Consider the following 13,519-nt stretch of genomic DNA (forward strand, 5'->3'; position numbering starts at 1 on the left):
CATTGCCGCTGAGGGAAGTATCTTCTATTTCTCACATGTGGAAGAGCTACCAATAGTAGCTAAAGACATTGAGAGAGCAACCATGAAGGATCCAATCCTCAGCAAGGTCTGGAGCTACACCATGAATGGGTGGCCAAGTTATATGCAAGACGAATCACTTAAGCCTTACTTTACACGCAGACACGAGCTGTCAGCAGAACAAGGATGTGTTCTTTGGGGACAACGGGTCATCATTCCACCGGTTTACCAACAGAAAGTGCTGGAAGACCTGCATCATGAACATCCAGGTATCTGTCGTATGAAAGCACTCGCTCGCAGTTACCTGTGGTGGCCAGGCTGTGATGGTGATATACAAGAACTGGTTCAAAGCTGCTCAGTCTGTCAGGCTGTACAGAAGTCACCACCCGTTGCACCACTCCATCCGTGGAAGTGGCCTGAGAGAGTTTGGCAACGGATTCACATTGATTTCGCTGAAAAAGGCAAGCAGTACTTTTTAGTTGTCATTGACAGTCATTCAAAATGGTTGGAAGTGTTCCCTATGCCATCCATTACCTCACACAACACCATTGAGGTTTTGAGAGGGTTATTTGCTTCATATGGACTTCCAGAAGAGCTTGTTTCAGACAATGGACCTCAACTTGTGTCAAAGGAATTCAATCAGTTTCTGGAGTTAAATGGGATCAGACACACAGCTGTTCCTGCCTATCATCCTGCATCAAACGGGGCAGCAGAGAGGTCAGTACAAATCCTGAAACGATCCCTGATGAAAAATGTGCTGGAAGCAGATGGTAAGCCCACATTGCCACTCAGTCATCGTTTGGCAAACTTCCTTATCATGTATCGCAGTACACCGCACACTGTAACGGGTCGTACACCAGCAGAGTTGTTCCTGAAACGTCAGATCCGGACTCGCTTCAGCCTGCTGAAACCTGAACTAAGCAGACACATTGAACAGAAACAGTCTGAGCAGAAGCGACACCATGATTACAAAACCCAACCTGTTCGTGTTTTTTCGGAGGGAGACGCTGTGCGTATCCGAAACTTCAGGGGGGGGAAACAAAATGGACTCAGGGAACAGTTCGGAAGAAAATGGGAAGTGTTACTTACCTGATACAAGAGGGACAGAGAACACGCACAATACATGTGGATCACCTGTTACCATGGAGACAGACTGTGGAGAAACCCCCAGTTATATTTTCACCGGTTTCAGAGGGACGGCCAGAAGTGATTATGGACAGTGTTGTTCCAGAGATACCACCAAGTCCACCTGGGATTTTAACATCACACTCCTTACCTCCTGAACCACCTAAACAGACAACCGATGAACCACCAGTATCCAACCCAGAAACCACCCAAAGCCCATCTGTGGAACGCAGATACCCAGAGAGACGCAGAGTTCCCCCAAAGAGACTGAATCTTTGAAAATGTAGAGTTATGTTTTAGTTATTTACTGCCAGTTATTTTAGAAGTGAAGAGTTAATAATGGAAGTAATGGCTACATTTGTTCATTGTTCGTAAGGGCCACAGAATATTTCTTTTTGGTGGGGGCAGTGAAATACATTCTTTAAAGGGTTGCTTACTTCAATTACAAATCTAAAAGGGGAGGAATGTAATAGAGTGAATTGTTGCCCCCCAGTGGTAAAATACAGAAGTGCCTGTTACAGGGCTAGTTCTTGGTTGACCAATATATAACAACAAAAAAGGGTAGTTTTCTGCACCGCTAAGAAACAACAAGTTAGTGTGTGATGTCCTGCTGTTCAATAAAGGCACCTATCCACGTCCTTCTGTCCTGATCCTTTTAAGAGCCTAATCCAGGATATCACACACGGGAGCCCTTTTTTCTTCCCTTTGCAATGCAGAATCAAGACACTCTGTCATCCTATGATTTCCTCACTCCCAAAGCCTCTAAATAGGCGACTCTCCAGGTTCTATTCTGAATCCCAGCTAATTGTTTGGTATCCATGGAAACAACTCCAAGGGCTCCTACTTGAACTGCAGAAGATACGGGCACACAACTGCACAGTAAAGATGATGAAACACACCAACACGCAGCACAACGCATCTGTTTCTCCCGACAGACGCGTGAGAAAAATGCTCAGACCTGTCGGCCCGACCACGAGGGATGGGCGGGAGCGGAAATCTTCCTCGATCGTTGTGGGGCTGAATCCCAACTCTGCCTCGTGTCTCAGCGCGAGAGCAAATGGATCAAATGACCAAGCAGACAAATATTTAGGTTGTATTTTCACCTGCCACTGAGAAAGTCACTTGCAGCATGCAGTGATCTAAGGAAACGTGACATATCAGAACACATGGATACGTTCGCATCGGCTATTCTGAATGTAAATTGCTGTCAGGACTGAGTGCGTGGGTGGCAACAGCCTCTAGCTAACTGTGATACAGAGAGAGAAAACAGAAAGAGGAAGACTGTGAGTGGGTGTTGGAGAAACATACTCAACCTTTAGCATGTATATCTCTATTAATACATATCTGGAAACTTTGCTTTTATAGAATCATTTGAATAAAATCATTTTCAGGTAATAATCCCCCCCCATCCTCAATCAGGTGCGAAAGCTGATGTATATAATAATGAGTTATCCTTGAAACTGACTGATCACGACAGCAATTTAACAATTATGATTTTTCTGCAGATGTCTACAAAAAAAAAAAAAAAAAAAAAGATCAAAACTCTGTTGATTCCAGAAAACACACTTGTGAAATCTACAAAAAACACTAATAACCCACCAGTTCACCAAATCTACCAAATAAGCATTAGCTGAACCAATGATGCCGTCACAACAGGCAACCTCACTAATCCTGCGTCTCATGCCACCTTACATAATAGGACACTTCAAAAAACACTGGACCGTAGCATTACTGGTGCTCAACAAGACTGAGGGGCTGCAGCCATGCCAGAGCCTCTAATTCTCCACAGAAGGTGATTTGAGGTAAACACTAACATTAGCACGCTTTCACTCATAATGACAATGCTATCTTGTCAGATGTTTGCATCCTAGGATGATAATATTAGCTATAATGAGAACTCTAATTAGACACTAGACAACTGTTTTCCCCTCACTTAATCTGTTTTCTTGCTTTTAGCCTAAATAGAGGATGGGATACACACAGACACACACACAACTTACTCGCTGCTAATTAGAGCTAACTCCAATATACAGTGAAGCTCATTAGTTTTAAAGGTATTTGATCATAAACCTTTCTATTTCTGATGATGATACCTGCATGAAAAGTTAGGGGACTGTCAGAGTTTAGTAGTCACTTCCCTTAGATGAAGAAAAAAGAAAATTCAGAGGATCACCAAAGGCAGCTGCAGTAATTACAGTCTGTGGAGCTCAAATCTTCACAGCAATCAGTGTAATGAGAGGCATAGTGCTAGCATGTTAGCTGAAGGCTGGTATCAGATCTGCAGGTACCCTGAGATGAGGTATTCAATCAGTATCAAGCAAAAAACTGAGTCTTTACCTAAAATAATACCATAATTAGTTCTTGGATTTTGGCTGTAATCAAACAAAAAAAGAAAAAAAAAAGACAGTCCTAAGACTCAACGTGAGCAGGTTTTCACACATATTATAAAAGCTGTTAATAGCCCCTCGCAGTTTTATTCGCTCATAATGTTATTTTACTCAAAAAGAAATAAATAAACAAGTAAAAGTATGGCTCAAATTCCCACAGACCATAGCAGAGGAAAATGTAGGTTTCAGGGTTATTTAGTCGAATGTAAACACAATGCAGAAAACATATTGTGCTCGATTTATGTAGGTTAAATAAAGTCAATAGGTTTATAAAACGGCGTCCTCTTTGTTATAAAAGTTTTTAAAAATCAGTTTAAGACAATTAAAGTGCTTTTACTTTTAACACCTTTCCATAGTTTCTCCCTCTGACATAGTACAGTACATAATCGCTTCTGTTTGTTTGTTAGCAGTCCCCGCAATTTTTTAACTTCACAACAATATACCAGGTCTTAGGGGACACGAGTACCTAGGTTGGCTAAGCTTGACCTTCATTGTTAGCACCCAATGAAGGTCACCTTGAAAAAAAGCATTTCTTGAAACCATATCAAGTAATATGTCATATGGAAGGGCTTGGAGAGAGCTGTGCAACACACTTTTTATTTTTTCAATATGACGCCCTACAACGTCACAATATCAGCATAACAGGCCACGGTGAGCATGCTGTAATAAAAACATAAAATAGTATAGCTCTTGGCCTTCAGGGAGAGTTGCTCTCTCTCTCTTGTTACTGCATCTCTATTTTCAAGCAGGATAAAAATCCACATTCATGCTGCTATGTTAGACGGCCTTTGAGGCCTACGTCTTTCCACGATGTCGGCGTCCGGTTTGTCCCGGAGTGACAGTGTTTCCAGTTCACACGCACCAAATCTCGTTATGTGTGGTCTGAAGCATATGACAACAAGGAGGCTCCGGTGACTCACAGACCAGGCCTGCTGGGGCAGATGTTGTTTTCATGTCATATGGAAGTCTCCGTAATTGCCATATTCCAACGAGTAAATACTGCCATGTCAACAACCAACCCGTGATTATGCCATGGGAAGTTGCTCTTTTTATGACAGCTCCGAGTACCCATAAAGTAAGCCAAACTGTCAAGGTAGCGGCAGTTAATCCTACCCTAATGGTAATGTAACAATAGGCTCAGCAAACTATGGATTAAGATTTCATCACTGTCTATTCGGGCTGCACGATTAATCGTTAGAAAATCGCGATCTCGATTCATACTTATGTGCGATCTCATTTCCAAATGACAACGATTTAAAAAAAAGACGACGACAACGATTGCACCGCATTTTGATCCGGGACGTAATCTGCATGAAAACAAGCGCTCACTCTTCCTGCTTGACAAATGACAAGGGCGGAGCCTTATACCACGTGATACAGAAGCTGTGCCGCGTGATGCTAAAATTAGCAGGGAAAAAACAACGGAGAGCACGTCAGGGATGACGAGAAAGTGACAGGAGAAAATCCGTCCCGGTCAACCACCCAAACATCAATAACGGGAACCTTATACAGCGCTTCCCTATACCCGTCGAACTTCCGCAGGCACAAAGAAATTACGGAGGCTATCACTTATCACCTGACCAAAGATATGGCTCCCATCAACACTGTGCAAAACAAGGGATTTAGGAAAATGATCAATACCCTAGACAAACGCTACACAGTGCCGTCCCGCAACTATTTTTCTATTGTTGCACTACCTGCTCTATACACGCAGAGTCGAGCAACGGTGGAGACGGAATTTCAAGCAGTACAACATTTTGCGGCAACCACAAAACGTGAGACATTTGTTGTTTTTATGTTTATTTATTGTTTTTATGTTCAGTCTCAACTGTTACGAAGTTGATGTGCAGTTAATAAGTGCAACAAATATTTATACTGGAAAAGAAAATCGTGAGAGAATCGTGATCTCAATTCTAAGCCAAAAAAAATCGTGATTCTCATTTTATGCAAAATCGTGCAGCCCTACTGGATATTAAGTTCAAGTGAATAGAAGTTTTGTACATTTAATAACTTATAATAACCAAATATATGTTTTACAATGTCTGACAGTTAACCCTTTAGACAGGTCATGACTTTCACTATCATAAGCTCTGAAATGGTTTAGATTGTCTATAATATGATACACAACTTCATAATTCAGTGAAACAGCTGGCTGGTATTTTATTACAGGGTGAGCATGCTGATTGGCTGAGGTCTTTCTGTGTGGCATTTCTATGTTCTCCCTGCGCCTGTGTGGGTGCCTCCTCCCTAAGACGTGCATGACAGGTGAACTTGTGAATCTGTACTGGCCGTAGGTGGGGATGTGAGAGCGTGCGCTTGCCTGTCATTCTGAGTTAGCCCTTCATGGCTCTATGACAGCTGGGACAGGCTCCAAGGAAGAAACAGTCTGGATGTCGTTGCATGTCCCGTACATTTATATGCATATTGGATTTTCCAGCTACATCAGTGATAACCTTTAATCCAGGTTACAGTGAGATTTGCACATACACAAGCATATTCAGTACAGTGCATAAGTCTTGAGCCATCCCTCATTTCTTTACATTTTAACTTTGTCGTAGTTTTTTTAAAGTTTCTCTTTTGACACCTGACCATTTTCAGATTAATTATTTTTTTGTTGGCGTTTAGAAGGCATCTGACTCAAGAAATGAACCAGTGTTGTGTTGAAACAAACTTAAAAGAACCTATTTTAAATTGTATCTTTACGCACTTTGTTACAATTAGCCTTTTTTTTTCTTTTTAAACACGTCTTAGGCGAATATAAGAAAAATGTCAAGTTTGACAAGCATCAATTTTCACCAACAAGGTGATTCTCAGAGAGCCATTATCTGAAAACTTGGTGTGTGTCAGAATGGTGTGCAGTGTGTCCATAAATCAATTCAGATAACTGGACAAAGAGGACAAAAGAAGAACTGTCAGGCCTAAAAAAAAAAAAAAAAAAACCCTAATCTTTAGCAGATCTGAGACATAGATCTGGACCTTCCAATTGAGCCATGTACTGTTCACCGAAGCCTCATCAGACATGGTCTCAGTGAAACGATGGCTGTGAAGAATCCATTCTTAAAGAAGGGAAACCAGGAAAAAAGGCTGAGGTGTGCCAAATTTGACAACAACTGGACTGAAAATCCACGAGAACAGGTCTGATGGAGTGGTTCAAATCTACATCAATACAAACAGAAGAGCTCAGAAAAGGCGCAACAATGAGTGTCTACAGTCCTGTGTAAAAAGGTGGAGGCTCTGTCATGGTTTGGGACTGCATTTAAGCCAGCGGTGTTGGGGATCTTATTAAAATTGATGGCACCCAAAAAAGTGCTGTCAGATTTTGATCCAACATGCAGATCAAAATCTCCCCAGAGCCTGAACCTCAGGATTATTGAAGCAGTGTGGGACCATCTTGATTAAGAACAGAACAAAAGTTCTTTATACCACAACGCTTAGAAATTTGTTACGAAAGATTTTAGAGATGTTTTTAAAAATAAACTTTTTAAAAAGTGTATTCAAATGTTCAACTGGTGAAATGCATCTCCCTCTACATCACAGTTTAGGGCAAGGGTTTGTGATTCTAGTGAGAAAACAACATTCTAATACAATTATGTCGATTTTTTTTGTTTAAACTAGTAAACTGGTCAAATATAAACTAAAAAGGATTAAAATCACATTTGAAACATGCAGCCTCATTAAAGTGTGTAATTTAAGAACGAGTCAAAGTGTTGATGTATCTGAGATTCTCTCTGCGCCCGTATGATGAAAGTAAACGCAACTTTGTTCATGATGGCGGAAAAACTTCACTTTGTTTTTTTTAATCACTTCATTACACTCTTGTTTCAAGTGTCAGACTATAGTGTTTAATCCAGTAGTATTTATGGCTTTTTCCAGAAAAAATAGGCAACTGAATAGGCCATGGGCATAAAGGCATTCACTATAATCTATAAGAAGAAATAGAGAAATATAAGAAAACTGCTTGCACGGCTCATTAACACAAGAAGCAAGTGAGAAATGTATTTTAATGTATTTTAATTTATTTTGTGTTCATTTGTATGAACTGACTCTTCAGAGCCAGAGTTTAACATCTAAACGCCAAGTACGACCCATGGTTCATCCACCATTGTGAATTCGAGCAGCGTCACAGGTGCTGAAAAGCAAACGCAGACGGTGTAATGAGTGTAGAAAGTTAAGGCCATTCATTTACAGCAAGCTGTCCAAACAATCATCCTGCATGACTGACAGAAGCAAAACCTCGCAGCATCAACTCCGTGGCTCTTTGACAGCCCGGCAGCCTTGCCCCAGGAGGTTTGACACGGTTTAAGTGTGAGCAGTGATTTACCAAACACAGAATGACACGGGAGATGGCGAGCGCAGAGAGGTACAAACTGCTGGCATTTAGAGAATCAGATAAAGTATAAAGTCCTGAAGTGCCCGCTGCATTTAAATTTGAAGTGAGAAAACATTAGGGCTGTTTAGGAGACTTAAAAACCCTTTCGAGCGAGGACCCAAAGATGACGGTCTTACTAGCTCGGTTTCATGAGCCCAGCACATACACCCAAAAGACCGAGATGTTTTAAATTCAACACGCCTCACAAAAATGTGGACAGCTGGCTTTATTCTAAGTAGAAAAGCGACACCTCTGACTCTTCGGAGCCACTCTGCTTCTAAGTTTAGAAGCAGCACTGTAATCAAGGAGAAGTAAAACGCACAGAAGAGCTGCAGGATGAGAGAGGAGAGGTGGGTGGAGGGGTTGAGGAAGCAGGGGCAGTATGGGAGCGAGGGAGCCACGGGGAAGAACCTGCGATCGGCTTGAAAACTGGCAGATATTTCTGGAGAAACACTGAGTATTCTGCAGTGTAACCGCTACTTCTGAAGGCCAAGACAGTACTGTATAAAAATGGCCTCTGAGCGGAGGAAGACACAAGAACAGTAACCCGAATAAACAATCTAAAGTTGCTCTCCATCACGTGTGTGTTTTCTGTCTCTCTCCTGCCTTGTTCCTCCCTCTGTGTGTGTGTGTGTGTGCGTGCGTGCGTGCGTGTGTGTACGTACTAGCCAGGGGAAGTGTGGCCTAGTTACCATAGGAACATGTTCGCAGCTTGTGCACTGCTCTCTATCCAACTACCTCCGTTTTTGCTAATGTATTTAGAAGCTCTAATGCTATGCTTGTAGATGAGCAGATCCAAATTAAAGAGCTGAGAACGAAGATCAAGAAGCAATGTGGATACCGCTCTTGATATCGACCCCGCTAAGATATTATATTATTTCGTGAAAGCACACATCAAAAATGAGGCGATTCTCAAAAACCATCCCCCCTACAGTCGCCTCTGACCGCCCCTTGTTTGTTTTGTTTCTAACATGTTTTTTTGTAGGCCTTAATGTCGAAAGCAAAGACAACAGCTTTACACACTGCGCCGACTAATAAAATGATTTCTCTCCCCGTCCCTGAAGGGAAAAGAAATGACTGCTTTCATCTGGGGAGGTAAAGGGAGCACAGTGAGGAGGAAGGAGGAATGAATCAAAGCCGAGTAAAAAGGCAAATGGCGCTATCAAACCTAGAGGATGTCAAAATAAAACTCGGAGCGCGGCTCTGACGGTGAGTGACGCTCCAGTGGAGGATCGAGTGGTTTAAAAAAATAAAAAATGAAATCATCAATGTGCTGAGGTACTTTTGTAAATCTTTATAATGCTGAAAAGGATTGGGAAACCATGGCAGAGGAGGGAAAAGGAAAAAAAAAAAAGCAGGGCGGCATATCTGAGGCTAGTGCATGTTAAACCCTTCATTAACCACTAGCAACAGCAGTGTTGATGCATTTCAGAAAGAACAGAAGACTAAGGGGGAGGAGGGGGGACATAGAAAAACATATATAACAGATAAAAACCTTACTGGACCATGACAGACTGGAGAAGAGGCTAAGAAATGACAATACGCAAAGCTGACGACGGAGAAAAAAAGGAGACTTTGACTGGGTCTCGGCTAAACTGACTCACTTGGGGTTAAAACTCCAGGTCCACCACCACAGCAAGCCTCCGCTTGACCAACCAACCCAAACTGACTCTGATGGGGCAGCCACGTCTTTGAAGATGTGTCCATGCAGCTATATGGCACAGACACAAGTAGAGTTTTCCCTTTAGTTTTTGACATCAGTGAACTAACAATCCCCCAACCCCCAAAAACACAACAATGACAAAAAGTTTTAAAAACAACCAGAGGAAAAAACGTGAACCTGTTATTGTGCCTGAAAATAACGGTAAAGCAACATTAATAGAGAGAATGTGTCAAACTGTACAAATCAAATGAAAGAGAAATGTAATTTTATAGATAGTAGTAAACAGCGCTGAACGTGGAGTTGAAATGACTTTTTACTGTGCAGTAGGTGGAATCGTTCTTCATCTGCATGGTATGAATGTCTTTGAGGTTTCTGTTGATAAAATGTTGCTGTAGACAAACAGCAGCGGGAAATTATCTTTCAGGAAAAAAAGAAAAGAAACAGATGTTTAGCTGTATGACTCAAATGCAGTAATATGAGAGGTACCATCTGGGGCTGCTGTGGAGCATGCGAACACACAAACTTGTCCATGTCATTAAAAAGATATCAGTTTTTGGGCTGCAAAGCACGGCATGAGCTTCTTCTTCATCCACCCCATCAGATCTGCCCTTTTTTTTTTTAGATCTGCTAGCTAAATGTCACGATGCTGCAGAGCCACAAGCAGCTTCCATCATTAATTGATAAGCGTTCCTACAGACATGGATCCCCTCCAGGTGTGGTGGAAGAAGTATAAAAATATCCTGCTTTGAATGATGATTTGTTTGTGATATGATTTCTCCAACAAAAAGTTCAATTTCCTGCTTTTAAATTCCCTAAAAGGACATTTACGGTAGCTGCCTCTTAAAAAAAAAATCAAGTATCAATGAATATGCTAATGTGCTTTTTTGTTTTGTTTAAAAGGTTAAAAAATACTTGATATTACACATCATATTTTCAGTATTTAACAAATGAAGGCTTCAGATTTTCGCATTATACTCAATTTAAGATGCTTACCGGAGCAGGGTTGACCTTCAAATTACACAGAGAAAGAAGCTTAAACACACAATTTTAGCCGAACCCACCTTAAGCAGATGGATGTGAAAGAAAAAAAGCCCTGAAGCTACACTTTTCTGTACAGTGACAGTTTGTCATCCAAGAGATTAAAAAAAAAAAAGTGAGTGGATGGGGTTAGCACACTTTTTTTTTTTTTTTTTTTTTAAATTCCTGGTTCTTAAAATAAAACTCACATTACAGGTGAGATTTTTGCAGTCATTTTGAAAGCTTTAAATAAATATTCTATGACATCAGGAGAGTCCTAATCAGGGCATCTGACTGATTCGTAAAATACAGCTGTATGAGATGCTAACAAGGGAGACTACCCACAGAAATCTGAGGTGGGTTATGGCTTTAGTCACACTAGAGCAAAAACAGAATGGCAACCAAAAATAAATCTCTGGTTCTTTAGTGATTGCGTTGCATTTTTTCTACATTCGGCACCCAGTTGCATGCAGTTGCAGTTACTAACGGACCACCGTGCAACAACCTCGATCCCTGGGTGACCACGTTGGATTGCAAGGTGAGGCAACCTGTTTCTGAATAATTTTGATCTGACTGCAATCACTCTCAGATTGTCAAACGTTTGCAGATAATCACCGTTTAATCTATAAGCACAGACCTTTCTCACTCACTGTGTTTATACACCTCTCTGCATTTAATTATCAGTTATTATTGATCTCTGGCTCTCTTCCACAGCACGTCCTCACCGCCAACCGGTCGCAGCAGATGGCCGCCGCTCCCTGAACCTGGTTCTGCTGGAGCTTTCTTCTTGTTAAAAAGGAGTTTTTCCTTCCCACTGTCGCCAAAGCGCTTGTTTATAGGGGATCATATGATTGTTGGGGTTCTCTATGTTTTCTCTGTACTATTTATAGGGTCTACCACACAATATAAAACACTTTAAGGCAACTGCTGTTGTGATTTGGCGCTATATAAATAAAAATGACTTGAATAGATTGGCAATGTGTTGCAATCAATGTGAGTCAGTGTGAGCCGATGAGCATCTGTGCAATAGGGGACAAAACTGGTTGCCAGCTGATTGTTTTTATATAGGAATATATCCAGAACACAATGTTGCTGAGCACCTGTGTCAGTTCACAGCTACTTTATGTGTTTCTACATGAATTTCTACATGTCTGTTTCAAATCTTCACCAAGTTAATTACCCCATTATCACAAACAGATTGCATTTAATTGCCAACTTGACCTCATTCAACTGCAAATTGAAAGCAGACTGAGTCCATCTCATTGCTATTTCCTTCCCACCCTTGATGTAACAAAGTCACTTTGAAGACTGGTCGCAGACTGGTCAACGTCTTCAGAGCAACCATTGCAAAGGCAACAATATTGCAGGCGATTGCACACGGTTGCAATAAGTTGTCGTGTCGCAGTTTCCAACTACTGTTTCCCCTAGTGTGACTATAGCATGCCTCCAGTGGCTGTAAGAGAAGAGATTAAGAGGAGAAAAATGTGGGGACAGAGTTGAGGGGCAGCTCTGCGAGAGCAAACTGATGAGTATTATAAGGTATTACGTTGTCAGACTGTGTTAAGTTGGAGGAGAGGCTCAGGATAGGAAAGAATTACCAGAACTACAAAAATATCTCCACTTTTTTCTGTTAGCTGGCTGAAAAAAAGAAGAGGATGAGAAATAAATCCATGGCCTGAGGCAAAAGAAAACAATTTGAGAAAATTGCAGGACAGGATCTCATTGACAAGACTCCCAACTTTTTTTTTTTTTTTCAGAGAACATTCAGCTAGACTGTCAAAGCCTTGCTGTCCTTGGCAGCAAGAAGAAGCCCCCTCTGTGCATTGTATTGAAGATGGCTGAAGAACAGCAGAATTACGACGGAAACTTGGTACTGGAGCAGAATCAGCTCTTTGCCGGCTGCTGGGCTCCCAGCTGACAACTGTGACAGAGTGGCAAGGAGTCCAGATTCTCAACAGTTCATGAGAAATTGAGAAAGATTAATAGACGTCCGTGATTCACGCCTTTCTATTTCAGCTAAACTAACAAAATAATTTCTGGAGGAGATGTAGGAGATAGGCGTTTCTTATGAAGATACCCATTTCATATGGAGGAGGATGAGGAAATCCTGCGAGGGACAATGAGTCAGACTGAGCCAAACTTATCTTGTTCCATCAAGTGTGCAGCCTTAGACATTTCATTAACTGAAGCACTGCTGTCTCCACTACAGTATGCTTTTTGGTTAGGATGGGGAACGGTTTAAAAAGAGCCTACTGAGTGCAGAGACGGTGTGACATAATGGACCATGAAGATGGTGGTCATTCACTGTCCCAACATCAATCCGTTGCCAGTAGAGATGGAGGAATACCAGCAATAAATGAAATCACTCATGCGTAGTTTGGCAAATCATCTATTGCTCCCAACTACACATACTGAACCCAGTACAAAGTCCAGTGAAACTGGGACACTTGCTGGCAAAAGCCATTTTGGCCTAATAATAGATATTCACTAACACCAGTGCTGTTATGTAACGAAACGAAACCTTGCCAAAGTTCTTGTTGTCATAGTAAACTGACTACCTGACAGGGCTAAAATAACCCAGTTAAATGATTTTGTTTTTTTCTATCTTTTAAAAAAATAAAGACTGAGCTCTTTAAACTATCATTATGGATAACCTGCATCCTCTCCACAGTCCATGCAGGTGTTCAATGTGCAACACCCACAGATAGCTCATTAAGAAACTACAGGTGTCAGTGAAATTAGTGCAAGCAAAGTTTCGCTGACTGCCAAGAGAGAGCAGCAGGTTTGTGCATTGATTAAGATGGAAGTTCCCCTTAAAATAAAGTAAATTAATGAATCTTGTTTTTCTTAGCGTGGGGCACAAAGTGTTGAATGCAGCTGAGATGCATTAGTACTGCAAAAAGAAAAAAAAAAGTGCCTCTGGGGAAAATCTCTAAAAAC

General features: G+C 41.4%; 1 protein-coding gene across 1 annotated transcript in view; it reads right to left on the minus strand.

Moving 5' to 3' along the window:
* The window catches only part of LOC146609673 (ras/Rap GTPase-activating protein SynGAP-like), a 54,077-nt gene extending 44,471 nt beyond the window's left edge, over nt 1-9,606 (minus strand). The window contains exon 1 of the mRNA XM_085346965.1: nt 9,504-9,606. Coding sequence (XP_085203091.1) covers nt 9,504-9,606 — 103 coding nt within the window. The remainder of the gene's footprint in view (nt 1-9,503) is intronic.
* Nucleotides 9,607-13,519: the final 3,913 nt, after the last annotated feature.

Source organism: Diplotaxodon limnothrissa, linkage group LG22 (genome assembly GCF_057381915.1).
Source record: "Diplotaxodon limnothrissa isolate DT_005_m linkage group LG22, D_limnothrissa_male_GT1.1, whole genome shotgun sequence".
NCBI classification, from domain to species: Eukaryota; Metazoa; Chordata; class Actinopteri; order Cichliformes; family Cichlidae; genus Diplotaxodon; species Diplotaxodon limnothrissa.